We start from the raw sequence: 26,963 nt of genomic DNA, 5'->3' as shown, positions 1-26,963 counted from the left end.
GTGTTTTCCTTGATAGGTATTAAAACTGTTATTTAAAAAAAAAAAAAAAAAAGTTTGATAAAGAATAGGTATTCTTGGTTGTTGGTACTACTTAGTGGCCCTATACCTCTTATTAACTTATAGTTAGCTATAAAAGGAAATATTAAACATATTTTGCTCCTTAGTATAAAATGGGGGGGATTGCCACTAAGTAACGCACTTAGAATAAGCATCACACTGCTTATTTTCATTCCCTAAATATAATAACAGACTAAGACAAAAATGAGTACAATCAGTCTAGCTGATGGCTGAATCATAGCAACAGCATCAATTAATTTGTTTCCAGGTCTAAAAAACTAATAAAGACTTTACGTAATCTCCTAGATACAAGTCTTAATGATAACATCTTAAATCTGTTCTTTATGCTCAGATATTCTTTGTACACATAGATGCCTGCTACTACCGCTTTCATGTGAACTCTGTTTGTAAAAAGTGATATTATGTTGAGATAGTTGAAATAAAAGTATGTCCCTTCTATATTATACTTAAGAGAAGCTTAATATCTGGTCTGTATTGCACAAAGTCATACCACTTAATTATAGACCAGTCACAATAGTGCTTTCATGTGTGCTCTACAGTCTTCGATGCGGATTCTTTTATGAATGATTTTAAAATATGTATAGTGTACATTTATTATTCCATGCCCCTAGATCCTGAGAAATAATGTGGTAATTATATACATTAATCCTGGAATGCTGTGCATATTGTTGTTCTAACTATTTGTGTTTTGTGGAAAACAGATCAGTGACAATGTCTTGAACTGTAAAGCCTGCCATTGTCCTCACTTCAAGGTTAGCATTTGCAAATCTGGATTGTTCATTCATTTTGCAGTACAAATAATCGAGCATATACTGGATTAAGATTTTTGTTAGCAAATATATTACCTTTTGCTCTAAGTACAGGTAGAATATTTCCTCTTGTTTCAGCCAAATAGTTCCATGACTCCTTCTCACAAATAGTAAGATGCTCTTTACTAGTACTTCTTTGCCCAAAAGTCTGTAAGCAACTCAGAGAATGCAATTAAACTGCTGTGAAGCTTGCCTTTGCAATGCGTGGGGAATACATTCATTGTATTAAGATCTATATTCATGGGCTATTTCTGAGATAGAGGAGCTATATTAACAGTTTGTAGATTTAACAATCCATTTTGGTTTGCTAGTGACAATTAACTTGCTTGATGTGAAGCTATGCATGCCTGTGTGCATTGTTCCATGTGGGACTTCTGTGATGGCTTGTGAAAATGCAGATTATTGGGAAAGGACGCTTTACAATCTGCAGTAGTTTAGCTGTATTTCTGACAAATGAAGTTAGATACATGCTGAATTTTAAATGGGAATGGTGTGGTTAGATGACTTCATCAGCTTTAAAAATATTATCTGCAGTGCCAGCCAGCGTCTGCGGCCTTTGAATCCCATGAGCCTTCTCAAAAACACAGGGCAGACAGTGTATCCACATTATGGTTCAGAAGCAGTCTGTGCATTTTGCAATTATTTTTTTTTTAACAAAACCCTATACTTGACTATATTTGCTGTGAGTTTAACATATGTGCTGAGGAGACCAGAACCTTCCAGTATTTTTCAGCTGTCTTCTCTGCTGTGAATGCAGTGTTTTTCAGAAATTGGTCTTTAGAACATCAGGACCACTTCTAATGTCTGCATTGAAATGAAATAAATACTTGGTACACATAATTATTTTTAGCCATGAAATCAGCTTATCAAGCAGATGAATCAGTGGCTCCAACTCACTATGAGCATAACACAGGATAAATGCATTCTACTTGTAGTCCTGCTGTAATAAAATAGATTCAAGACAAATATTTATGAATGATGAAGTAGTGGTTGCCCGCTAGCTGTTGACAAGGAGGCTTTATACTCCCGTAGTCTGGATAGAGGACACAACAATTTATGAGGTACAATTATAGTATTCAAAAGACATAGATTTTTACCTGAGAAAGGCTTTAAAGATAAAAACAAAGGCCTATTTTTAGGGGTTAAAGTGCAAATTTCTTGTTCTGCATGTCAGCATAGCTTGTAATTAACAAAAATTATCTTTCTACGGCCAGGGTTGCATCTTGAGCCTAATAAAATGAAGCTGTACTTGCACCCGTGATATTCTACAGAAAACATTTACTATTATTATTACGTCACCATGTCTAATATAACCCACCATATTTTGCCAATTAGTAGAAAAAAAAAATGCAGTGCCGTATTTTTCGTGTACCAAGACTAAATCTCTTTTCAGTACTACAGCTGATAATCTGTACTATAGTTGCTACTGGACCAAGTATTTTCTTGTATATGGGATGAATACTACAGCACTCCATAACTGAATGCTTCTTACAAAAGTGGAGTAGAGTCTCATCAATTTAAGATCTAAATAAAGAAACCACTGGTGTTCAATTTCATCCTGGCTTTCCATCATATAATCTCTGTGCTGCTACTGGGCTTCATGTTTACTAAGCATTTATTGGAAGGATAACAAAACAATTCTGACTAAGGCCTAATGAGCATTGTCTGGCAGGAAAAGGCATTATACAAAAGTATAAATCTCAGGCTTATTCTACTTATGACTTCCTGAGTTCAAAGAAGTGACTTTGTTAAGCAAACTGCGATAGTGAGGGAAGGTCATAAAAGCTCTGTGGATGCTGCTGTTCATAAAATTTAAACTCAGGTTACTCACGATGCTAAGCAACAATTTCTATTGAAATCAATGTTCAATACATTCTGAATATCAGCCAGTATTCCATGGACTAGAAATTTAGAAGAGAATAGCCTATAAAAGAAATATCAGGTTGAAATGTGAGAAGACACGTAGGTCAAAGTAAAAGCATCCCTTAATGGGTTCTTAGGATGCGATGTCTTAATTTACCATAAGCTGTGTTAGACTGCAACAGTTTGTATGGTTGTGTACAACTGCATTTGAAAATAGCAGACCTGCAGTGTCTACCCTTAGTGACATCGTTACCAACTGCTGCTGCTATCATTTTATGCCATATATCAATAACCCAGGCATGTAACAGGTAACGCTATCATACTTTTTTCCCTTGTGTGTGTATGTAATAGACTGTATGAGTCACTGATTATGTTTAACTTTTTTCTCTTGAAAAACACTATTTGAGAACCAAACATTATATGCTTCATATTATGATTAGTATTATGCTATTTTTTAGAAGCAGAGACAAAGTAACAGAGGTAATATTATTTTATTAGTTATTACTAGATTTCCCAAAGTGTGCCACTTATATTACACCAATAAGTTGTTTTCTTGCTCTGAAAAATCTTACTATCTCTTTATGTCACAAGAGGCAGGAACATAAAAAGCATTTTTTTAAAAAACAAACAAACAGAAAATCTGGGAAAAGTCTTCGAAGTGTACGAACTTGTGGTTTACATAGCTCCAGCACGTTTCCCCAACATCATCTTTGTAACTCAGTAGCACAACTTTTTAAAGAGCATACTAAAAAACATTGCCATAGTACAATGAACACAGAAGTGCTTGATCCTTAAATCAAGTTACTAGTTACTTACAAGTGGGTAAAATGTATGTAATCTATTTTTGTCCTGCTACCCTCTTCCAGGACCAAAGAGACAGTTCCCTTCTTGGTTGTGTTAAAGCCTCAAAGCAACAAATGAAAAGGCTCTTTCAAGAGCCATGCAGGAATAGTTACATCCAGTCTGGTGCCTTTGCCTTCAGAGGGGACAGAGAACAGTTGCTAGAGCTCTTTGTGAAAGATAACAGTGTAATATTTTCTACTGCTTTGTGCACAGCTACAATCTTTGCACCATTATGTCCATGCAGAATTAAGATGTGGTGATAAAGGCACCTTTCCTGTTAGGGCTAATTGTGACAGCATGTTGCCCAGCATGTAAATGAAGATAGAGCTTATATGTGGCATATATGGTTAGCCCCTTGGAACTTAGGTTTTTGTTTGTTTGTTTGTTTGTTTTCTTCTGGATTTACTTTATGTTTAGTTACCTAGGGAATTTTAGATGTGGAAGCATGTGCCTCGGGATGAATAGGCAGCAGCTGACAGGGAATTTTCAGGCTCTGCATTTTGTGCTTAGATGTTTGGGTGGAGTTTAGTGGGTTTTAATGTCTAAACCCTTTAGTTTATCCAGCCCAAAGTCCATTAGCAGTAAACAGTACTTGACTCCAAGCTTGACACTTCCCTTCTTCACTAGAGAAAAATACATTCCTGTTTGTGTCAGTATGGGTTAATGTAAAATTGGATCTGCTTGCTTCGCATACTTACTTGTGACCGTGTACAAATGGCTACATGAATCACAGTTTAAGAAACAGTCAGATACTTCTTGCCATCGCAGGAAGAACTGGCACTTTATGAACAATGAAAATATGGTATGTCAGAGACCTGCTATAAGAGCTATGCAAGTTTTCTATCAAAAAGTTTTCACTTAGAACTAGCGTCAAAGATATGCTCATGGAATTAAAAAACCTTAGGGTAATTGTGTTTCCATTTCAGAGTGGTGCTTGAAAAGCTGTACATTTAAGACTATAAATCAGCTAATCTTCTATGTTCACGTTTAGCAGGGTATTCTTACTATAACTTGACATGCACAATACTTAATTAAATGTTGAAATTACAAAAAAAAAAGAGCAGGAAACAGGCAGAATTACATGAGTAATTGGGTGAAATGGACCCTGAATATAAAAACACCACAAAATTTAATCAGTATTTAAGCTCTCAAATAATACAACACAGTTTTGGTATAAATAAAATCTATTAGGATAAATTAATATATTTTTACTACTCAGCATTGCATGGTTATGTCAGCTCTGGTTTCAGTTACAGTAGGAAACTTCAAACTGTGGTTGAGATAAAAATGAGTCCTCTTGTTCTGTGTTTCTAATGGGATCAATGTCCACTCTAGAAATGACACTGAATACAAAGAAAGCAAGAGAAACTACTTCTCATACTGCAACAAGTAACAACAAAAAATACAATACAAAAGAAAGCAGAAGTCCATGTGAAAGGAGCAACCGTCTTGCCAGATAACTGAAGAAGATGCAGAAGGAAATCACACAAGAACTCTTACTGAGATATACAGGTTCTGCCCAGAATTAGAAGGGTGGCTGTGTCAGACCAGCTTCTTCCTTAAGCCTCTGCATGCAAGAATTCAATGTCCAAACCTGAAGCTTTGCCACCAATTTCTGTGTCCCAGCTCATGGCAAGGGATTACTTGCTCTCTCTGCCAGTTGCAGATATGAATTCATCTTTGTTGATAGCTCTTGCTACCCCACGGTGTAAGAGTTTGATCTTGTTTTCAGATGCTTTGTCCATATTGCTTGTCAGACCACAGCATGGGAAGCTCACCTAATGGTTTACCAGTCATCTAATTGGAGAGCTTCCACCTAAGGGAAGCTTTCTGCATAACTGTACATTAGATAGCTTCAATTCCACACAATCCCATTGACTACAATAAGTAATGACTACTTAGAGTAACATAATTCAGGTTAGAAGTGACCTCAGTTGGTCACTTAGCCAGTCTTCTGCTAAGGTTAGTTTAACAACACAGGACAGAATATAGTTCCCTATTTCTTTACTATTAGCCTACAGCACCTTAAATTAACATGTTGATATTCTTTTATACAGTTGTCTTCTAATTTATTTATATATATATATATTTTTATTTCATTTTTGTTCCTCAGCATGGGTTTCTTGGGCATAACTACTTCCTGGTTTCTCAGCAGTTACTGAGACAATTTGTGGACAAAGACTAAAAATACCACACATCTTAAAAAGCATGACCCTTGCTTCAGTAGAGCAATTAGACAAAATAGACAATACTATTTATTTACATGTAGCTTGGCTTTAAGATTTGTGTTTCCACCTCACCTGGATTCCACTTGTGCTATTTTTACTGACCTTCTATTGATTTGTCGGAGCTTCAGCTCCATCTTTGTTGCTGATGCCAGCAAGTGGGACGGGTGTCTGATATCTGGTTTTATTTTAACAGGAAACAGAAAACCTCCATGTGTATGCTTATTTCTTTGGGAGTGTATGCACTCAGAAAATACAGGGCTTCCACAGTTTTCCACAATCATTCAGACTTTCTGAATGAGACACCCTGCAGTTAAAGTACCAAGGAGCTAATTAGTATTATGCTGCTGAAGCAGAATTGAGATCTTGCTATTGAGATCTGGAACAGCTCCAGTAATCCAGCCACTTCTTATCATCATGGCGTGTACTTTTAGCATTGTGGAGCCCTGTGACCGGCAGCAGCAGGAATTGCAAAATCAACCAGATATGTTTCCACATAGATCTGCAACTGTTTTTCATTTGCTTAAAAATAGTGCTCTGCATCATGTCTATGTGCTTCAGGAGTTTAATCCACAGAGTAATGTTTTTGTTTGCCACTATTCCTCTATAAGTAACTTTCTTCTTTATGTAATAGGATTGTTGTTCTGTGTCCCTACTTGGTATTGATTGCCAAGTGGCTATTCCCAGGCCTGTATGATGAGAGAGAGAAGTTCCAGGCATCCAGTTTGATGTGAACTAGATCTGTTGATACATTACTGTTACCTAACAAGCTGTCAGAGTTGGTAAAGCACAAAAATGTATATATTTACATATCTCTGTTCCACTGGTGTGTCATCAGTGCATAAAAATCTTACTAATACTGAAAAATGAAGCCTTCACTAATGTGGCTTTTGGCATCCTGTAGAACTGATATTGGAAGCCTGAGATTCTGTCTCGGCCATGGTGGAGATGTGAGCTTAGCTGATGAACCCCACGTCAGTCTATGTGAAGTCGCAGCTTAGTTACTGAGCTGGTAGAGCAGCCTGCTATACATCAGCCCAGTCTTCTCAACGTCTGTACCGCCTCAATGATGTGAACAGCTTGGGCACCACAGGAACTACTGTATACGTTTATGAACTTCCTTTGCCTGTTCTTCCAAAAATCAGGCAGCAGTGGGCTCCTGTTTTCATCCCAGCTACAGCATCATCAGTTGCTTTTTATACTCACAGGTACTGTTGGTGTGTGGTGTCAATGCAACCCTCTGAAATGTTTTCTGCTAGCTAAATAGAATTATGTCTGCAGTTCAACATCAGTGAGCCCTTGGAGATTTCAGTCTGCATGGTGGATAAAGGTAAATGATCATATTCTTCCATGGATGCGGTTACTGAATTATGCTGGCAGCTCAGAATCAGTGACTTCACTTCTTTTTTGAAGTTGCTGTTTAGGAAACCATAGATAACGGGGTTGACACAGGTGGAAGCCATGGCTACCAGGTGGCACAATGAGAAGATCAGATTGTGATGGCAAGGTGAAATGATTTTGTAATTCCAGTCCACAATGGTGTTGAACACATGCAGTGGTAACCAGCAAACAGCAAAAGCAGCAACCATGGTTGCTAACAAAATATTTATCCTTCTCAGCTGAACTGCTCGGTTGCTGTATTCGCTCTTCTCAAACATGTCTTTTCTTTTCTGTAGGCGTAAGTAGATACGCAGGTAGCAAAGTATAATGAAAAACAGTGGGATGCAGTATTGCAAGAGTAGTAAGGTGGTGGTGTAGATAAGTCTGTGTTGCTCAGAAGGCCACGAGTCAATGCATATGGCCTTGTCACTGGAAAAATTCATGATGTGTGAAAGTTGCTGGTACACATCATTAGACAAGACAGACGTGGTCAAAAACGGCAAGGACATGAGACATGCTAAAGTCCAAATGACTCCAATTCCTAGGTAGGCTTGGGAGATACTTGGCCTCCAGCCAGTTGGGTTTATGATGAGCTGGTGTCTTTCCAGAGCAATAAGGACAAGGGAAAGTATTGACACTGTCACAGATGTGCACTGAGTGAAAGAGGTCATTTTACACATGACCTCCCCAAATATCCAGTAGTCCATCATGGTGTAAACAATGGTGGAAGGCAGGCAGACAAGACACATAAACAAGTCTGAAATTATTAAGTTGGAAATTAGGATGTTGGTGACATTAGTCTTTTCCTTCTGCCTGGCTATGACAGCAATCAGGCAGATGTTTCCCACGATGCCTAGGACTGTCTCCAAGCTATAAGAGGTGGCCAGAAAAACAGTGAGGTCAGTGACATTCCTGCACTGATTAGAAAGGTGTGAGGGGAAGCTTCGGTTTGAGCTCAAGTTCTTACTGTTCAGGAAAGGAAAACCATCATGAACAGACCTTGTCTTATTCATCCTGGACCCCAAAATGTTTATCCAAAAAGGCGATAATCAAATACAGTCTGGGTCTGCTAAAAAGGTTTTATCTTCTAAAAAAGGTTGTATCTGTTCTGTTTGGCTGCAGAAGGTCTGGATATGCCTGCAAAAGAAAGGAAAAAGATTACTTAGTTATGCCACAAAAGACTAGTCAAAAGGGTAGTGGAGGGCAGTGGGACAGAGAAGCAAACTCTGATGACTCCGTGTATCTTCAGCTCCTTTTCATATGGCTTATTAGATCATGACATGGAACAATTTGCTGGAGTGTGGTATAGAAGTCTGTGGAAATCTATAGAAATAGATTAACTGTGTTTGCTGGTTATGAGGTTACCCTAGGGATTTAATAATATTTTCACTTCGTCACTTAACTCAATGCAGTATCCTAAACATGACAAATGCAGTAGAAAGTTGGATCAAAACACATCTGAGAATAAAAGTCATGTGTGATTCTGGATTTGCGAAGTTCTGATCCCAAACTGAGTGGAAGGCCCTTTGTTAGGGCTGCATTTTCCTTCAGTCAAGCTAAACATCAATGCAAAAACTAAGGCACATTAACTGCATAAAGTTAACACCATCATATTTTAATGTGAGTTAATTTGTGCACTGAAATCATAATTGCAGCCAGAAACCATGTTTGCTTGAGACAGGATCACCATGCAAAAATTCAGGCTCATATCCTCAGGAAGGATAACATGGGACAATTTTGAAAGAGTCTGAAGGAATTCAAAATTCATTACTTTCCAGCTTCTGTGTGGCTGCAATAGGTCATGGGAACTGTGGTCCAAATTCTCTGCTTTCCCTTTCTGAATGAACCCCAGTGTCCACAGGGTACTGATACCTTCTTCTGGGTGGCCAATGTGGCCATCGCATGGCTTATCAGGGATATATTCCAATCTCCTGATTTTGGCTTTAAGAATGGGTGGTTTTGACAACTTCTCTTACTTTCCTGCAAGAAGCTTCCTTCCTCAGCAGAACTATTCACTTGTTATCTAGGACAGTTCAAGTGTTGTAGCAGCACGTGCTATCTACTGGATGCTGTTTCTGCATAGGCATTTGGGCCTGCTGCTTAGCCGTGGCTGCAACCTCTGAGCTGAGATTTTGAGTGGGCTTGGGGAACCAACCACACAGAGTTAATTGGGGCTGTATGTGTTTGGAAATCTCCACTACAGGAATGCCTGGACTCTACCAGAAGGCTTCTGGGAGACTGCCATGATCACCTGGCACCACCTGTCCTTCCCAGCTCCCTTTCCCACTCTGCATGGGGGATAATATCCCCTTTTGTCTTTGTTACTAGCTCCTTCCCTTCAGCCAGGCATTGGGGTACATTGATGTGACTACCCCTTGCCATAGCTCTATAATCCTGACTTTCAAGTCCACATCTTCCTTGTCCAGGATTAGAAGAAAAAATCTGACCCTGCCCTTCTCAGGTCAGAGGCAGTTACATGCTGTACGAAGGCTTGTAATGTGAAAAGTAAATAAATACACAGGGAATGACACTATTTACCCATTGCACAAGCCTTTCCTCAGCAATAAAATGCTACTCAAACAAGTTTGTGAGGTTGTGATAAATTTCTCAGAGCTTCAGAAAAACAAGTGGTCAGAAAATTAATACATAAATAAAATGGTATAGAGAGCTTATCACTGTTTGAGTAGCATTAACTGCTGAGCAACTACATGCATAAAGGTAACTAACACTCTAGAAAAAAGTCTTCGCCTGCCATGCTAGCCTCTTTTGTTTGCCTTGGTTTTCTCTTTATGAAGCATTGCATCTCCAGAACTGACAACAAAGGCATAGTGTACAGTAAATATAAAGGTGTTTTGTGATGTTGTTCTGTTTGATCAGCAAAAATTAGTAGAGGCAATCCCCCTCCCCCCCCTTTTTTTTTAGACTTGCTGATTTATCTTTCTTTCTGTCATCTATCTGTATTTACCTGTCAGAGATGGTTGACAGAGTAAGATATTCTAACCTTTTCTTACACTTACTCCTTTATTTTCTCAGCAGTTTAAATTATAATTAAAAAGGATGAAGGATCTTTTCCAGATTGTGGGTATAGGTGTGACTCTTCCTATCCACTTACTTTTGTGCTGTTACTCAAGCCCTGTGAACAGGCTGATTAATTTTCTGAAACTAAAAGCAGCAGTGGTGATGTGTAGATTGCATAGTTGCATATGCGGAGGGTTAGTGAGAATCTGTCTCAGCGTGAAGAAGGTGACCAAAAGAAAAACCAGTATCCAGACCCTTAGTTTTTAGTGACTGCTGGCCAGTGGAGATGCTGCATACAGAACAGAGCAGAGGGATCAGCAGCCTGCAATATGGTTTGGTACCAGTTGAAGGAGCTCGGTCTTGGCATTTGGACAGGACAAACAGACTGTGCTGTAAGTGAACACATGGGCCTTTTACTACAGTCCCAGCCCAGTATCCTTAGCTACAGTATCCCAGACAACAAATACATGGTTCTCATGTTGCTTGAAAAATGTGTGCTGTTATTACAAACATCTGTGCCCCACAGAGTAAGCCCTCTCAAGGGTGCCAGACAGCTTTGGACACGCTGAGGGGTCAGTAAGGAGAACTAATAAAGTTTAAACAAGGAAATGAAGTATTGGAGCAACCTGAAAAGTGGAAGCGAGATCCCACAGCTTTAAAGGGCGCATTTCCAAGAGGAACACCAAGGAGAGAGTGGCTGTGCATTTGTTGCAGATGGCACTCCCATGTCTCTGAAGGCTCTGCGATGCATTTTGTTGGTTTAGGAATTCCCTCTTTAGTATTTTGCGTTCTGTGGTGTCTCTCACAAAGTGACTGGCAAACATTTCCTGGTCATGCATTCTCATGGTATTGCCCACAGGTATATAAGAAATCATCACCCTCTTATCATTATCACAGACCAGGGGACTGACACAGGGAGGTGAGACCTGAGTGTCTCAAGGAAATCTTTAGTACAATGTGCAGGGCTTAAAACTCCCTGTCAAACCTTGTGTATTTGGAAAAGTCAGAGCCTAGATCACCTACATGCAGAGCTCTCTGTATCTCTTGTTCTGGCAACCATGATGTAAAAAAAACATTTATAGAAAAACAGGAAAAAGAAGTATTGTGGTGACTTATGTGTCCTGTTACACTATCCTTAAGTGACAGATTCTTAGAGTCAGTTGCTGCAAAATTGCTTGTCATCTCAAAATGCTTGATTGCCATTTGGTTTGGTCTAAATTGAGAGCTAGTAATAATCAATACAGACTTACTCTGTTTAGACAATTCAGTCAAATGTTAGCTAATAAACTAAATCACCAATGCACGTGGAAAAGAGTGTTAGCTCCCCTTGCTGTATTTAATGCTTGTCAATTACCCACTGAAATACAGGAAAAAAAAAATTACAAAGACAACATTTTTTTCTCCAGAACCTAAGAAATACTGAATTGGATTGTAGGAGTAACAAACCTCGTAAATCAGTTTGGAGAGGGAGTTGGAGAAAGAGTTAGTTTTTTTGTTTGTTTGTTTTTTAAAGAAGGAAGGGTATAAATATGAATGAATATATATATTCAGAGCCTTTGAACTTCAGGAAAGAGGTCAGTTAACAGCTAACATGCTCCAAAAGCAAGGTTTTCTAACTGATGCAGCAAGAGGGGCATCTCAGAAAGGTGGGCATGACAAAAGTTTGCAGCAACTTGACTGTATGCAAAAAAAGAAAAAGGACTTTCCAATTTAATCTTTTTGTAAGTTAGATTCTCCATTTCTGTCTTTTACAAACATTCATCATCCTGTTGGAAGCAAGGAAATAGAGCAGCCAAGGTATGAAGGATTTGCCTTACTGAATAACACAGCCCTCTAAAGTTAACAAATATAATTCAGGCTATATTAAACAACAACAACAAAACTATAATTACTCAGTTTGAAAGTTTTCTCATAAAGGGATATCCTATATGTCCAAGAAAAATTCATCAGAAGAATGGGAGTTCTGCAGAAATGGCTCAGAGAAGAAAATGAACTCCCCAGTGGGTTTTAAAGAGAGATTACTAGACAGTAAGTGATCCCAGGCAGTTAATACATGACTGCCCTTTAGAAAGACCCATGGACTTGAAGACATGCCATTTAAATCTCTATAAAAACTTCTCCTGGAGGCAGGATGAAGCATGGCACTACTGCTAACATTGTGTTCTGTTGCTAACTGGGAGTAGGTCCTTCTTGCAAAGCTAATCAGCATCAGCCCCTCCCTGCAATCAAAAGTCAGTCTCCATATAGCTGTGATGGACAGAGTGGATTGATTTCTACATTAGATATAGGCAGAAGGAAAAAAAAAATATACTTGCAGTGTTTGGCGTCATTACTTGGTACTCAGAAGGAATTAATTATCAAGTTCAGAACTTGATCAGTAGCTCAAGCACTATTTGCTGCTTTCAGTCCAGAAGTCTTCATGAGAGAAGTGATTCTTACAGCCAAATCGTTGTATTACTTATTTACAAAGTTATGCAAATTATCTCGAATGAAGTAGCTATGGACTGTCTCTTATAAAGTAGAAACAAACGTGCAGTGGAAAGGCTTACCAGAACTTTGAAATCCATATTGCAGATATTAATGGAGATGGTGGTAACTAACAGTGGTACCCCATTTTTGTCTGCAGTCGTGTTATCTCAGTAAAATGGAATTGCCCTGTTTAACCTTATATCTTGGAGAGGGGTTAAAAATCAGGTGGATTTCGTTATAGGCTCACATGAAGGCAACACTTAACTAGAAAAGGGAACCTGTCACTGAGTATGTATAGACAGGTCACAGCAATGTAAAGTCCGTAAGGGATTTGATATAATGAGATTTAGTGGTGAACATTTTATTAATCTTCATCTTTGTTAAATTCTGTTCCAAAAGTCTTGGGATTAATGATAACCAGAAAGTCTTTGTGGCACACTGCAAGGTGTCAGGGAGCACACCCAAGCCTCAAAGATCTCCCAAGAAGTTGCCATCTCCTTCTTTGACCTTGAAAGTTTGCAAAAGTCCCAGTGTACAGGGGCTGGACCTTTCGTGATAAATAAGACTGGATCAATGTCAGAAATAGTCACCTGCTTGGTGGCTCATGGTGGTTGTGTACCCATACTCTTTGAACTCAAATCCACAGAATAATGCCAGGGTAATTTAAAAAAAGTTGTAGTGTAGGTAGGAACTCTAAAACCAGTAAGACATACCGCAAAACAATGGGAAAAGAACATTTCATGGAGCTGAGAGATGTCCATTCAAATGCTTTTTTTTTTCTGAATGGGATGGAGGAGAGAGAACTCAGAGGATCACCAGCTCCACTGGGTTAAATACCAGGTTTAGTATCACCATATCCTGTACCAAGCTCAAGTCCTTTAGTTTATTTAAATTAAAAAAAAAAAAAAAAGATGTTCACAAGTTGATTAAAATTTTATTTCCAATGAAACAAAAGTAACATTCATACCAAAATAACTTTTTTTTTTTTTAATTGCATTTGAAAATGTCTTCTTTCCTTTCAAAATTATACTTTTAATGCTTTGGTTCACGCACTGACTGATAAAAACAATTGTTTGCACAACCTTAATCAAAGCTGAGTGATAAAGTTAAGTATTTATTAAGGCCTCCCTCACTTTTATAAACCTTGCTAAATTATTACCATTAATAATGATATTAATGTTTATTGTGGTGGTGTTGAAAAAAATAATTGAGAATAGGTCATTTTGTGCTTGGTGCTATACAGGTCTAGGGGAGGAGACAAGTCTCTCGACAACAGATGTGGACAAGAGTTGGGGAAAGAGCTTAAAAATATGCAAACAGAGAAAAGTATTTATTACTGTTTTTCCTTGCCTTGTGACTGAATTCAGAGCGCATTGATCCCAGTGGACTTTGGATCAAGTTCACTTCATATTTCTGCCCTTGTTTCTGTATGGGTTTAAAACCATCAAGAAATCCACAACTTTTTGTGGAACTGGACTATGTAAGAATCTTTTGCTTTTAGGAATTCAGTCTGGGCAGAGCCTCTGAATCCACAGCTTCTGCTGAATTTAAACTTTACATCTCTGTCAGTTCCAATGGCTCAATTTTAAAATTCAAATGCTAATTGAATGCTTTTCATTCTTTCCTGTTTACCCTTATAGTTAAATGAATGAACAATCATGTCAAAACTGGTTTTAATTCATATTCTCACATTCTTCTAAAACTTGTTTATTTAAATTATATTAATGTAATAAGTACTCAGCAACTCTACTGTAAAAATTTCTGATATACAGTTCATGCCTCACATCCTAGGTTAAATTTTCAGGTGAATCCTTAGTTAACTGACTGATTTCTGACCAGAAAATGTCCTCTAAAACAGAGCAAGATCTGAGCACAAAGGGAATTAATAATGATGGCATCATCTGTCAGCCACTCAAGTGACAGTTGAACAATTTTTGACAATCAAAATTGATAAAGAAATCTGAGCTCTTACAATGCTGAAATAAATACTTTATGAAACTCCTACCTCTCACTGATGGAGAAAATGACTGCTGCTGCCCATTTCTGTCTTGGAAGAAGAGAGGACTGTTGTAGCAGCAAAGCAAGATCTTCTGTGTTTTAGCAATCCAGAGGAGACGCTCTACTCGCTGTTTCTGTAGGTAATTTGGATGGTAGTTCTCTCCCTCCCCCCTTTCCCTCTGTTCAGTTTAGCCAATGAATCCCGTTTCATGGTGTTGGTCTGACTTAAAAGTTCTGGCTCCCTCTGCTGTTCCAGAAATGTAGAAATTCTACAGATACGTGAGATGAAATGCAGCTCCAGGAACGAGCTATGAAACGATGTGAAACACTATGTGGACCCATGCTGCACACAAGCATGTATGTGAGTGGAAGGAGAGGGATGAAGTACAGGAATAAATCCTCACTCTGTTCTCCTTCCTGAGGCAAGATTTCTATAGGTTTCAAAGACAGTTTATCCTCATACATACAGAAAAAAGTTGACAGTATCATTTTTTTCCCCTCTCCCCACCCCAGCCCCCCTGCCCCCAGTCCACCAAAGACCAGAATTGAAATTTTATTTTAGAATGATCCAGGCTTCAAGTCTTTAAATATCCAGCTTGTGGAAGGGGAAGATGTGCACTGTTACCCATGCAAAAAACTCAGAAATCTGAGAGCACTGAAAAATTTGGAAATGGAGGAAAAGAAGGATTTTCCAAAGTACTAGCTTTCATTGTTTCTGTTTGTTTGTTTTGTCTTGTTTTGTTTGTTTGTTTTGTTCTCCCCCCCCCCCCTTTCTTGTGAAAACCCAAGTCAGAAATCAGAGTTGCAAATTTTTACCTTGCATTGAGAAAATACACAAACAGAATATTTTCAAGAGCCATACCAGAACAACCTAATTTTTGTCTTTAAGTGTGTTTTAAGCTATGGTCAGCTACTAACCTAGTCTAAGGTAGGTCTACTCTACCTACTGCTGTCCTGGGGCTCTTATAAAGGTGTGATAAGTAGTTGTAGAAAATATGTATTTTCATTTGTAGGCATGTAGTATGTCAACAGAAATAAAACATTTCAATATCAAAAATAACTACAAGCTCTTATCAGCTAAACTAACTGTGAAAATTGTCATTTATTTGTACTGTATTCATTTTTTTCTAGTATCAGCTACTAGAGGAGATGTGCCCATCTATTAAGCTCTTAGCTGACATCTTTCTTCATCAAAGAAATAAAGCAGAAACAGAAATATTTGATGTTTTTCTAGCATATTTTGGCATTTCTTGTATCTTATGATGCTGAGAGGCTTAAAACCAGAACCTGTGTGATGAATGATATCAGCCAGAGTGTGGTCCTTAGTGCCTCTTTCTTCAGTGCATGCCTCGGTTGTTTATTTTGTGTTACTTATTCTTCCCAGCTTCTTTTTCAGGAGCTTTATTTACCAGTTAGCTTTAAACAGCATTTCCCTTTTACCCAGGCCCCTCAGCAGGAGACGACCTTTCTGATCTTCCTAGGAAGGGGACATGAAGCCTGTGCTTCCAGCTGAGAAGTCAGCAGCCCATGCAGATCCTCAGCCTCCTGCCAGCTCCTTAGGAAGTTGAGGCTTCCTATCTTACTGGAGCCAGAAAAGCAGAAATGATTTATTTAGCTGGCCTGTTCACTTCTGTTCCTTCCTTAATTTATTTATCATATGTTTATTTGCTCTGCTGTTCAAAGCATTAAAGAAAGGGGAGGGAAACCACTAGGAAACAGACAGTACTTTTCCTGGGGAATATTTTGATTTATGGTGCTGTTCTTCCTGTCCCCTTCAGCTTGTGAAAGTAGTCTGCCAGTGGTAACTCCACACCTCCCAAGCAGTTAAAGACACACTGTGTCACATTTATTCTCTCAGTTCAGACCTTTGGGCAGAGCCTCCAACCAGCAAATTAACATCTGCTCTCTTCTTACAGGCAACGAAGAACAGCTGCAGCACACTTCTTGAAAGGCTGCTCAGGCCTATGCAGCCCATGGATCGGGAAATGACCTGACTATGGATATTTTCCTATGGCATCAGAGTCTTTCCTCTTGACAGATTTTTGGGATGAACTGATGTATCAAGGATCTGGCCATTTTTAGTGAGGTGAATGGAGCTGCTCTAGAGTCCTATCTGGTACTATACGATGGGGACCACTGAGCTGTTATTTGTGGAGAGTGTCTGCGCAGATCCTGGCCTGCTAAGGCTTTTTAACAAGCAGTACTTGTAAGAGGGTGCCCAAGCATGGAAATTCCTTCTTATCCAGGATACTTGCTGCTCCAAAGCTGCAGAGGAGTGCGGTAGGTCCAGCTACTGCAAGTCACGGGCTGGTCAGACTGGCTGTTTCTGTTCCTATCAGTCGGTTTACATTGACTCTAGCAACCAATGGACCAACCTCTGTTTACTGTTGATAGGAAATGGAGTAAAAATGCAGCTGGCATGGCGTAGGCCTGCCCTCCTACCCACAGAGCGATAAGAACACGTGGGCCCATTTGCTGTCCACAGCACGTGCTCCTGTTATGGGAAGGCACTTGGGAACCAAACTCTTTTCTCTATAGGTGTTTTGTTTTGCTTTGCTTTGCTTTGTTTTATTTAAGACAGTTGGACTCCACAGAGACAACCTGTTTCAAGGGAGGTGCATGGGACGTGGTCCTCTTTGTGATGGCCAGATAACTCATTTCTGCAAGAGATTATGGTGATAGCAAAGTCTCTACCAAGAAACATTCACTGGGTACAGTAAACCATTTCCCTGGAGAAAAGGGGATTGACATAGCACTGGGACTATGACTGCACCTTGGATGCTTCGAGGGTGTCCTCCAGCACTCTTGTGTCAGGCTTCCAGCCATATCAGCCTTCTTGGATGGAGCCCTGAGGCTCTGCCTTTCTCTCTTCTGAGCCAGGAATGTCAGAGGTGAATTCTCCTACAGTACGTTTAGGAAATCTAATTGTGGTCCATCATCTGTAGTCCTGCTCTCTCTGGCACTGGTAAACAGGCAGCAAACAGTGTCCACAAAGAATAGGATGGGCTATTTGATGACAAAAGTATTATGGAAAAAATGCACCATAGTCCATCTGTATGCTAAGCTTAACAGGTCTACATTGCATCTTTGTAGGAATTTTGAAGAAGTTTGGTTTTGCTTGGTTGCTTAGTTTTGTCAGAATCTCTCTCTCTCTCTGAGGAAGAATCGATATTTTAATCATTTTCATCCTTCTTCACGTTGTTCATACCCCTCCTTCAACAGCGGGAGCTAGTGAACCTGATTTCCCCCAGACTGTTAGCACAGAAGAGACAATGGGCAACAAATCCGGGGCTAGGCTATGACAGCAGCACACTGGCTGTGGGCTCCATGCCTGACGATGAAAAAGGCACCCAGTGAAGGTTGGTCAGGGTAAAGATCTGAGCATGGATCCTTCTCAAAACCCAGAGCTATACATGGACATTCGTGATAGGGATTTTGTTTGCAAAAATAGAGGTGCTGTGAAGACTCACAGAAACACATTTTCCAAGAGAGCTGAAAAAGAAAACAAAAATGAGGAACTGAAACAATGTTTCAATATGCTCAATGGGATCTAGTGCACTGAAATATGTAGATATTGGGTCTTCAGTCTTTTCTAGGTCTTCAGGCTTCTGAGAGGAAAGTTGTTATTCCTATTCAAATAACTGCTAGCCAGATCTCCAATTGGACTATTGGGTCATAAACTGGATCACCCAAAAGATATCTGCTGCAGCAGATGGATAGAGATTTGCTGGGAATTAAATTTCCAGTAGGAATATTCCCCAGGGAGATGTCATGAATTCCCCAAAGTTTCCCTCAGCATCAGTGGTGAGACTAGACTAGGCTCACAATGTTTTCAAGTCCTGCCCTCATGGATGCTGTAGGAAACAGGATATCAGGCAGATGGACTTGGGTTTAGCTTTGACTTGTTCGTGGCCTTTTCTTCCTTGCTTACAAAGCAAGAGCAGAGTACTCAGAAATTCCCACAGATGGGTGAAATCCTCTTATCCACACTCAGCAAGTAGAAAAGTGAGGGCCTCTCCAGTGTCCTGCTACTTAGAGGTTGGAAGGGGCATAGCCAGATCCATGATATCCGCTCCCTTATTCCCAAAAAGGCACTGGGAGATACTGTCTGAAGGAGTTGTTAATCCCAAAGGCCACAGATTTAAGGAGCTACAATTGTACAATTGTATTTCTCATTTTACTTACTTTCTCAAATCACCTTAATGACTTTCTGGTAATCACTTATATGACTTTCTGGTAGTAGATGGAGCCATGGATGGATTTTCTTCTAAAAACTGGTAAGCTGTTTTACTTAGTATGTGCACTGCACTTAAAAATAGACCACAATAGTTATGAAAAATATGTTGGTGTTTCTATCAGCTGAAATATTTCTTTGTAATACACTTCAGCAAGATAGAAGAAAGGACATGAAGAGAACAACCATGATGTCACCGTTAAATAAACTCACTCAAATTATTTATCTGGGCCTTTAAAGTTGTACAGTGCTCTTGTTATAATTGCTTTTTATATTGTATAAATATGTTTTATAGGATATTTTTATATAAACCTGTCTCATGGACTTTGTACCACGCACAGTGTAGCGCCTGAAGTCTACTCTCCAAACATATTTTATAGTCTGGGTTTTCTATACAAACAGCTTTCACAGGGTTGTTTGTCACTGGACTTTGGTCCAAGCAAGATTATTGCAGGAAATTCTACCCCAGTATGGAAGGCTACGGAGCTATTTATATGGCATTTCTTTGCAATAGGTTGGACTCCCAGGAATGAGCTTGCCATTTTTGTAATACACCAGTTATCTCCTGAAAAATATGTTCCCTTGTACATCTACACTAATGGATTGACCTACAGAAGGCACCAGGTTGGGGGAGGCTTTCAAAGGGCTGTTTTCTGCTTTGTTTTATCCTGTTCTAGTGTACAAGTCCTCAGGAGAAATGTCAATGGGTGTAATAGCATAATGAATCTGTTTGTCTGGCAGCTTTGTGTAATATCTGTTACTCTAATTGCTAGGTGATTTCTAAATCAATAATTAGCTTTGCAACCATGTTTTTATAGATACCATGAATTCTTCTGTTTTCAACAAGACCACTTAGTAACTACTTGGAAGGAAAAGAAGTAATATAGTATATGTGGAAATTTATTTAACTCTGGATCCCAACAGGAATAAAGTCACAAAATTATCTATGGTAAAGCTTTGTTACAAATGTTTATATAATAAGACAAACCTCCTAGTGTCAGAAATCAGACAGACATGCCATAATTAGAACTGGGAAAGGCATGAGGTGAACCCATTCCTTCTGAAACCATGTTGCTTTGATGATTTCCTCTAAATGAGAGATCCAAAACATATTCAACTTCCAGGGACATGCAGAAGAGGAGAAACACATCACATGGACTTAACCAACTCCATTGTAGACTTTGCAGCTTATGTCAGGGTTTGTCTTCTTCACTACTTTGATTGAACAGCTTTTCTTGTGGAACAGACCAACACAGTTTGCTCTGTCGTAGTTCTTGGGGATTACAACCCTGTCATTTGAAAAAGGCAAAGAGAAAAAACAGAAGTTAGGGTATGGACTGAGAGATATGGGTGTTAATTGAGCCACAGCCAATCTGGGGAAGATACATTAGGGTCTGGTTTGTCTTGTAGACTCCATTAATGTAAGCAGTAAGAATTATAGTAAGAGAAATACAGAGCCCTGATCCTGTCTGGTCACAGATGAAATGATTTACTTGTGTCTTCAAGTCTTCAAATGCATTTCTCACTGGTCATTCTGTTAGGGATTGGTATAAATTCTTGCATATAGACGAAGTGGGGATTAATTCTGTCTTTCTCCTTCAAACTAAGGCTTTTTTGTCGTTATTGTGAAGAGCAAACCATTTCAAGAGTGCTGAATCACCCTAGCATGAATACCTCCCAGATGAGGTACCTCACCTTGTCTTATGGCTGAGAAAAGCCAGAAATATTCCCCACCACAGGTTCCTCAAGTTGTATCCTTCCTCATAGACCCCGTATGGGACTCTATCCTTCACCCCAAAAAGTTTTTTTAGCCTTTTGGAGACATAAGCAGTCCACCCTATTATACTCAGGAAGATGTCTGTCCTTGATGTGCCACCTGCTATCTATGAGATGGGAACACACAAGAAGATTTAGAAACCAAATGATCAGAGCAGAGCATGTGTGTCCTGTTGTGCTAAGCAGGAATGATGAGCTCAGCAGCACAGGGAAGGGTGTGGAGCAGCACTGGCCTGATTAAATGCTTGCAGGCAGGCACTGGTCTGGAGCACAGTTTCAGGAGTCCACATGTATTTGTGTTATGTGTTTAGGTATCTATAAACAAGCTGCTGAAGACAAGGAGGAAGAAAAATGAGAATAGAGAGACTCATACATCCAGTTGTCATACGCCCATGACCCCAGTGTCAGAATCAAAAGAAGGACCGGATGATATCCCAAAAAAGTCTGTGTGGTTGGCGAATAATTCTGCTTGGTCGTATTTAGAGCTAACTGAGAAACGGAAAGAGGAATTTTGTTGAAGTGAGTATGAAATTCCAGAACATGCTGTCATTGAGTCTTTTCAAGTCTGAAAATTTTAACCAATTCCTAAATAAGTAAACCCAAAAAATAATCTGGGGAAACTTACAAGCTGCAGCAAATCATTGCATTCATCTTACACCTGCATTGGTAACAATCTTCAGTCTTCCACACCGCACCAAAAACGTAAAGGTTTCTGTTTGAAAGGCACCCTACATGCACACAGCAGAAAATAATAGTCAGTATGTCAGTACTGTTATATATGTCTATATATGTCTATATTAATATTAATTATATATATTAATTATTTATTACTGATTTATTATAATTTCTATTAATTTATAATTTATATAATTTATAAATATTAATTATATTAATTATACGTCTATATATGTCTATATTAATAGACATAATCCACAGTCTTATGTTTGTGGACTGGCAATCAAAGCACTGATTTCCATAGAGTCACACCAGGGAAGAATGTGACACAATGCTCTGCAGAAAGCATACCATGTCTTTGCTTCTGTAGTGTGTGAGTGTATGACGTCACTATAACGTGGTAGCAATCACATACAAAAGAAGCACTATTCTGCTAGAGAAATGCTTTAGCTGATGGCTATGGTAGGAGCTTTCTGCCCTTTCTCATGCTCAACATCCAAGTCTAGACTGTAGTTTCTCCTTCCTCCTCCCTCCACAGCTTTTATTAGGCTTCAACTTGTTCTGCTAAACTGAATTTAAAAATCAGTTGTATATTTTTTGCTTTGATTTTAGTGTCAGGTACCCACTCAGATTAGTCAGTGCTGCTTGAAAGTATATGGTTTTTGCCATGTGGGCAAGAACTTCAGCTATCCATCAGATAGTGTCTCTCTGTCCAGAGATGTTTCCAGATGGGTTGGTACCCGAATGTGTAGCTGTTTGGATCATTCTTCAACACAGAATATGTATTATACTATTCCAACATTTCTAACATAATTAGGCTTTGAATCTCTGCTTCGGGGTTGTCAGGTATTTTTGCCATTACCGTATTTGCTGGATGGTCTAAAGTAACAGCGAGCATCACACAGAGTCCCTGAGAAGAGAAGGATCAAGCAGAAGACCAGCAAGAATTTCTACAAAAGAAACAGGAAGCTTTCTTTAAAACTAGGTGGTTTTGAAAAATACTTCCACTGTATGTACACATAAACACACAAACATATATATAGAGAGAATATAAGCTGCTGACTTACCATACTTGCAAGGACTGTTCACATCTCATAGTGAGGGGCAGTTGCCTATTTATATACAGCGAGGAAACAATGGTCAGTGCAAAGGTAGGTGATGTAAATGTGAGCACCCAGGGTGCCAGTGGACACTCTAACCTGTTCCTACCATCGATCAGAAGGTGTCACCTCAAAAAGCCTGCAAAGGCTTGTTTTGTGCACTGACGGACGTCGGCATCTTGATCTCCACTGTGCCAGTGTAAATTTTAAGAAACTCCAGCAGATACACTAGTTACTCCACATTGGCACAGGTGTCATGGGAAGAATTTGCCTTCAGAGCTGGCAGGCCATCAAGAAGCAGTGGCGAAAGGGCACATGTGAAGCAAGGCAGCCGCACACTATTGTTCGCCTGACCTGCTGCAAGGAGATCACCCTTGGTACAGAACAGGTCATTCATACAGTGCAATGGTGTGGAGACGTGGCCACTGTTCTCAGACTGATTTATTATAATTTCTATTATTTTATATGCGACACATTATTTTGTCCATACTTAGTGAGCTGCAGGGCCTAGCTGTAGAGTGCTGTATCTCTCAGTTGCTGAAGCAAAGCCAGGCTGAGGAGGCAGAGACAGATCACCATGAACAGATAGCACCTTTTTGACAGCAAAAGTGAGATGAGCTGTGTGTGGATTGCCTTGCTCCAGAACTGAATGTAACAGTCAGGATGCTGTTTACTCATGGATTCCTGACAGCAACAATAGTGATGCTAAGGACTGGGTAAGGCAAAGGAAGAAGAGTTCCAGTTTTCTTCTACCTTATGCATGCCCTGCCTCTGAAACAGCTAGGATCTTGCAGCATTATTTCTGGAGATCATGAGGACATTTTTCCACAGGTGTTCTGGGCTTTCACAATTAGACTGTTGCAATACACAGTATGTGAGGCTACATCTCAAAATTAGCCAGGAAAACTTGCACAGATTCCAGACTGTCTGCAGCTGTGTCAGGGACTGTAGGAATCCACTGCTTTGCTGAGCTGAAGCACAGGCATAACAAGTTTTAAAAGTTACCAGGGGATTCCCAGCATAATGAGTTGAAATAATTCTATTAGCACGGGTCTTTCAGCAAGCCTTTCCTTGATTAGACACCTTGGTTACTCATCAGCTTCCACCGATTGACAAACGGAGGAAGCAAAGCTGCCCCGGAAAGGGTTTAGGGATAAAAGGCACAGTGGCAGAGCACCTGCCTTCTCTAGAGGGGTCCAGAGGAAAGGAATGAGTGTGGGAAAAGTGGCTGCTGCTTGCTGTGACAGAGGATTTAATTTATGTAAGTTGTTTGTTTTTGTGCACTTAGAAAGAAGTTTTAGAGCTTTTATAGTAGTTTACTTCTGATCTTGTAGAGCAGCTGGTATTTTTATGTTAACCTTGTGATTGTGGTAGATTACACTCTGTGTGGTTCTGCTTTAGGAAATAGTTGTGGTATCTAATGAAGTGTCTTAAGGAAAAACTTCTTTTGTAATCCTTAAATGAACGAACTTCAGTCTGAAAAGAATGGTTTGTTCAAAATGACTTTGACTCTTAGAGGAAATCAAGTGAAGCAGCAATTTCTCTTACGCTATTAAACCCTTAAACATGGGATCATATTGAAACTTCTGGCCTGTCCCTAATGTAACTCTTAATCTTGTACTGTTTCTTGATGGTTCCCTGTTAAGGTGTATAGTATTGGTAACAATAGTGTAGCTTCTGACTCGAAGGGCATGGTGCATTCTAAATGATTCACTTAAAATATAAGTTCACTTTTTTATTTCTTGAAAAGAAGTAACGATGTTAATAACTGTTTTATTACACCTGTTGTTTCTCTGATAGGCAAGTGCAGTGTGATCAAAGCTATTGCTGCCAGAAGTGCCTGGTAGTGCTATTTCCTTAACCTGATGTGTACATTTCAAGTGTGCTCTATGCCTTTTTCCATTTTTTATTATTTGTTGTTGTTGTTATTTTCTTTTTTTTTTTAAAAAAAAGGCAGCTTAAGGCCATTTTGATTGTAGACTTGAGAATGAAGAAACCAAATACTTCTGAAAGTCTGTAACATTGAGAGAGTTGTTTATGGGATTTGTAACAGAGTAGGGACTGAACCTGTTTCTCTGTTAATGTTTGTGCTGACCTGCTCAGAAATCTTCTCTTGAGGCAAATAAGGTTTTCCAGGTCAAGTACGTAATGAAGGAGTAGAAAGGGTTTTCTCCATTGTGTAGGTGTCAGTGAACAGTGCCTCTCAGGGCTGTAGTACTGTGTCCTTTGTGGGTCCCTCTGTTAAGGGATGGCTTAGTTTAGCTTGCCTGGCTGAGGACTGCTCCTCCTCTATGATGTGGCCCTTGTCTATGAGAATATACTCCGTTGTTCATCTGAGTGCAGTAGCACTGGAGTGATCACCCCTTGTGCCAGGTGGTGCCATCTTCCCTCTGCAACAAGGATTCAGGATTGACTTCCTGATGCTTTCAGGTTATGCATGTGTATGCTGCCCAAATCCTGTCCCTAAAGGAAATTTAAAATGAACATTTTTCTAGCTCTAACTTGTTCTCCCTATTAGTTCAAAACTCTATTAGTCTGGGGCAGATAGAGAAGGTTTTTGTGTATGTGTGAAGCACAGTGTGTTGTTTGTTGCTTTTTTGTTTGTTTGTTTTTTTACTGAGTTACTTCCAGTTGTTCAGCCTATGAGCATACTCCGTTTTGTCCAGCATGCCGGTGTGTCCAAATGCTCTTTGAAGCAAGAATTGAGTTTTCTAATTGCTGCTCTTGCAATAGGCCTGACTCTTTAAACTGATCAGCAAGATAACATAAATATAATGTAATAACTCCACTTTGTTGAAGAGAGGTAAACCTGGCTTTTTTCCTTCCTTCAGTTCTGGGCTTGGTAAGGGGAGAATTTAGGCCTCAGTCTACGTGTGTGTAGATCCCAAGATTCTGCTTGCCTTCAGCAGGAATTGGCCCTCACATAAACACTGAGTCTGAGTCCAGAGCAGCTCCCTCTTATTTGTTGGTTTTGCTATACTTGTGGCTCATTTCTCCCCCTCTCCTGGACAATGGACTGCAAAGCCCAGGGAACTCCAGCTGGAACAGGCACGTGTGCATGTCTACAAGTTGGTGTTATGTGGCATTATGGTTATTGGCAATGCTTAGATGACAGTGCTTATGGGTCACTGCTTAGGGATGGATACTGGCTGAAATAAACATCCGTTTCCCTGTTGGATAGGAAAAAACTACTGGAGGAATGGAGTTGCTTTTATTGCATCTGTTACTATCTTTGGTGTAATCTAGTCTGTATGACCATACAAGGGACTAACTCTAGCCTTGGTTTGTCATGGAAAGCTTGTTTGTGCCAGTGATATCAAAGTGCAAAAGGAAGAGAAAAACAAGCTTAAATATTTCCCACCCACCTCTCTCTGACCCAGTGAACAAGAGCTCTGTCTATTCAGCATTGTAATCTGTAGGTATCTGACCACTGCTTGCCTTCACACAGAGGAGTGTCTCACACCCCTTCCAGGGGGCTCCAGTGGTGGGAGCAGTACTCTGGTTTCTCTTCAGATCATATAAATCATCCCAAAGACAAGAGCAGCCCATACCCTTGAAATGTGGCTGCTTTGCAGGGAGCTGAAAGTAAGTCCTGGTGTCAATGCGATTAGATGCAGCTGGTCCTGAACTCTGTGGGAACCAGTAACAGCAGCTCTGGGCAGATGTCCTTGACTGAAGAGTCTTTAAACCTCTTGGGTGTGACTTGTTCCACATGTGACAAGGGACTGTGTACTGGCACTGCCATAAAGCACTCAAATAGCTGGACTTTGAGGAGCTCCTTCTTTCTCTAATCTTTCTCTAATGTTACCAGACATAATTTCCATTCCCAGACTGCTCCTGACTGAGGCATGGATCTCTAATCTTAATGTTGAGGGGGGAAAATTACTCCTAAACTGAGTCTCCCCTCTTCTCATTGATGCTAGGCAATGAGGCCTTCTTTTAACTGACTTCCTGATGCTGGAGCAGGAACCTGTAATATCGTAACACTATCCCTTATTTTGACAACTTCCAACATTTCAGTACTTATTTCAGTATTTGTCAGCTTTCCTACACTTACCAAGCATATGGTAGAACCAGGGAAGTTTTGGTCTCTTGACTGACTAGGAACAAAGCCCAACTGCTTTGTGTGCTTGCATCCTCACATGTTCCATCCTCTGTGTTGCACGTGCCTAGGATCTTGGGTAGATGCAGGTGGCCCCAAATGATTTAGGAATTAAATCCTTTCAGGAAAGAAGCTGAAGCAATACAAATTCTCATTAACAGTGTGCTAGCTCTCTACTAGATGATACCTAGGTAGAAATACAGAAGTCATTGAGCTTGCTGTACTTGTACTCCATAGTTCTGACTGTGAGGATCTCAGTCTGTCTAGCAGAGCAGCTTCCTGTAGACTATTCCCCTCACCCCCCACCCCACCCACCCTTCCCCAGTGAGTCTAATCGCCTAAGGATGGTACAGTCAAAAATGAGTATACTAAAACTGCAGTTCTTGATAAGAG

The 26,963-nt window shown here is 39.7% G+C and overlaps 1 protein-coding gene and 1 long non-coding RNA gene across 2 annotated transcripts; both read right to left on the bottom strand.

The window, feature by feature from the left end:
- Nucleotides 1-3,222: 3,222 nt before the first annotated feature.
- On the bottom strand, nucleotides 3,223-14,847 carry NPY4R2 (neuropeptide Y receptor Y4-2). Its single transcript, XM_068688504.1, has 2 exons — nucleotides 14,691-14,847; nucleotides 3,223-8,335 (listed from the first exon to the last, which is right to left on the bottom strand). Exon 2 carries the CDS (start codon nucleotides 8,209-8,211, stop codon nucleotides 7,078-7,080), a length of 1,134 nt encoding a protein of 377 aa, XP_068544605.1. The 5' UTR covers nucleotides 8,212-8,335; nucleotides 14,691-14,847; the 3' UTR covers nucleotides 3,223-7,077.
- A 4,973-nt stretch (nucleotides 14,848-19,820) lies between these two features.
- Nucleotides 19,821-22,353, bottom strand: LOC137859854 (uncharacterized). Its single transcript, XR_011098602.1, has 3 exons — nucleotides 22,231-22,353; nucleotides 21,319-21,421; nucleotides 19,821-20,206 (listed from the first exon to the last, which is right to left on the bottom strand). It is a non-coding gene; the product is annotated as an uncharacterized lncRNA (long non-coding RNA).
- Between the last annotated feature and the right edge of the window lie 4,610 nt (nucleotides 22,354-26,963).

Source organism: Anas acuta, chromosome 7 (genome assembly GCF_963932015.1).
Source record: "Anas acuta chromosome 7, bAnaAcu1.1, whole genome shotgun sequence".
Classification (NCBI taxonomy): domain Eukaryota; kingdom Metazoa; phylum Chordata; class Aves; order Anseriformes; family Anatidae; genus Anas; species Anas acuta.
This window is presented reverse-complemented; position numbering and strand designations above follow the sequence as displayed.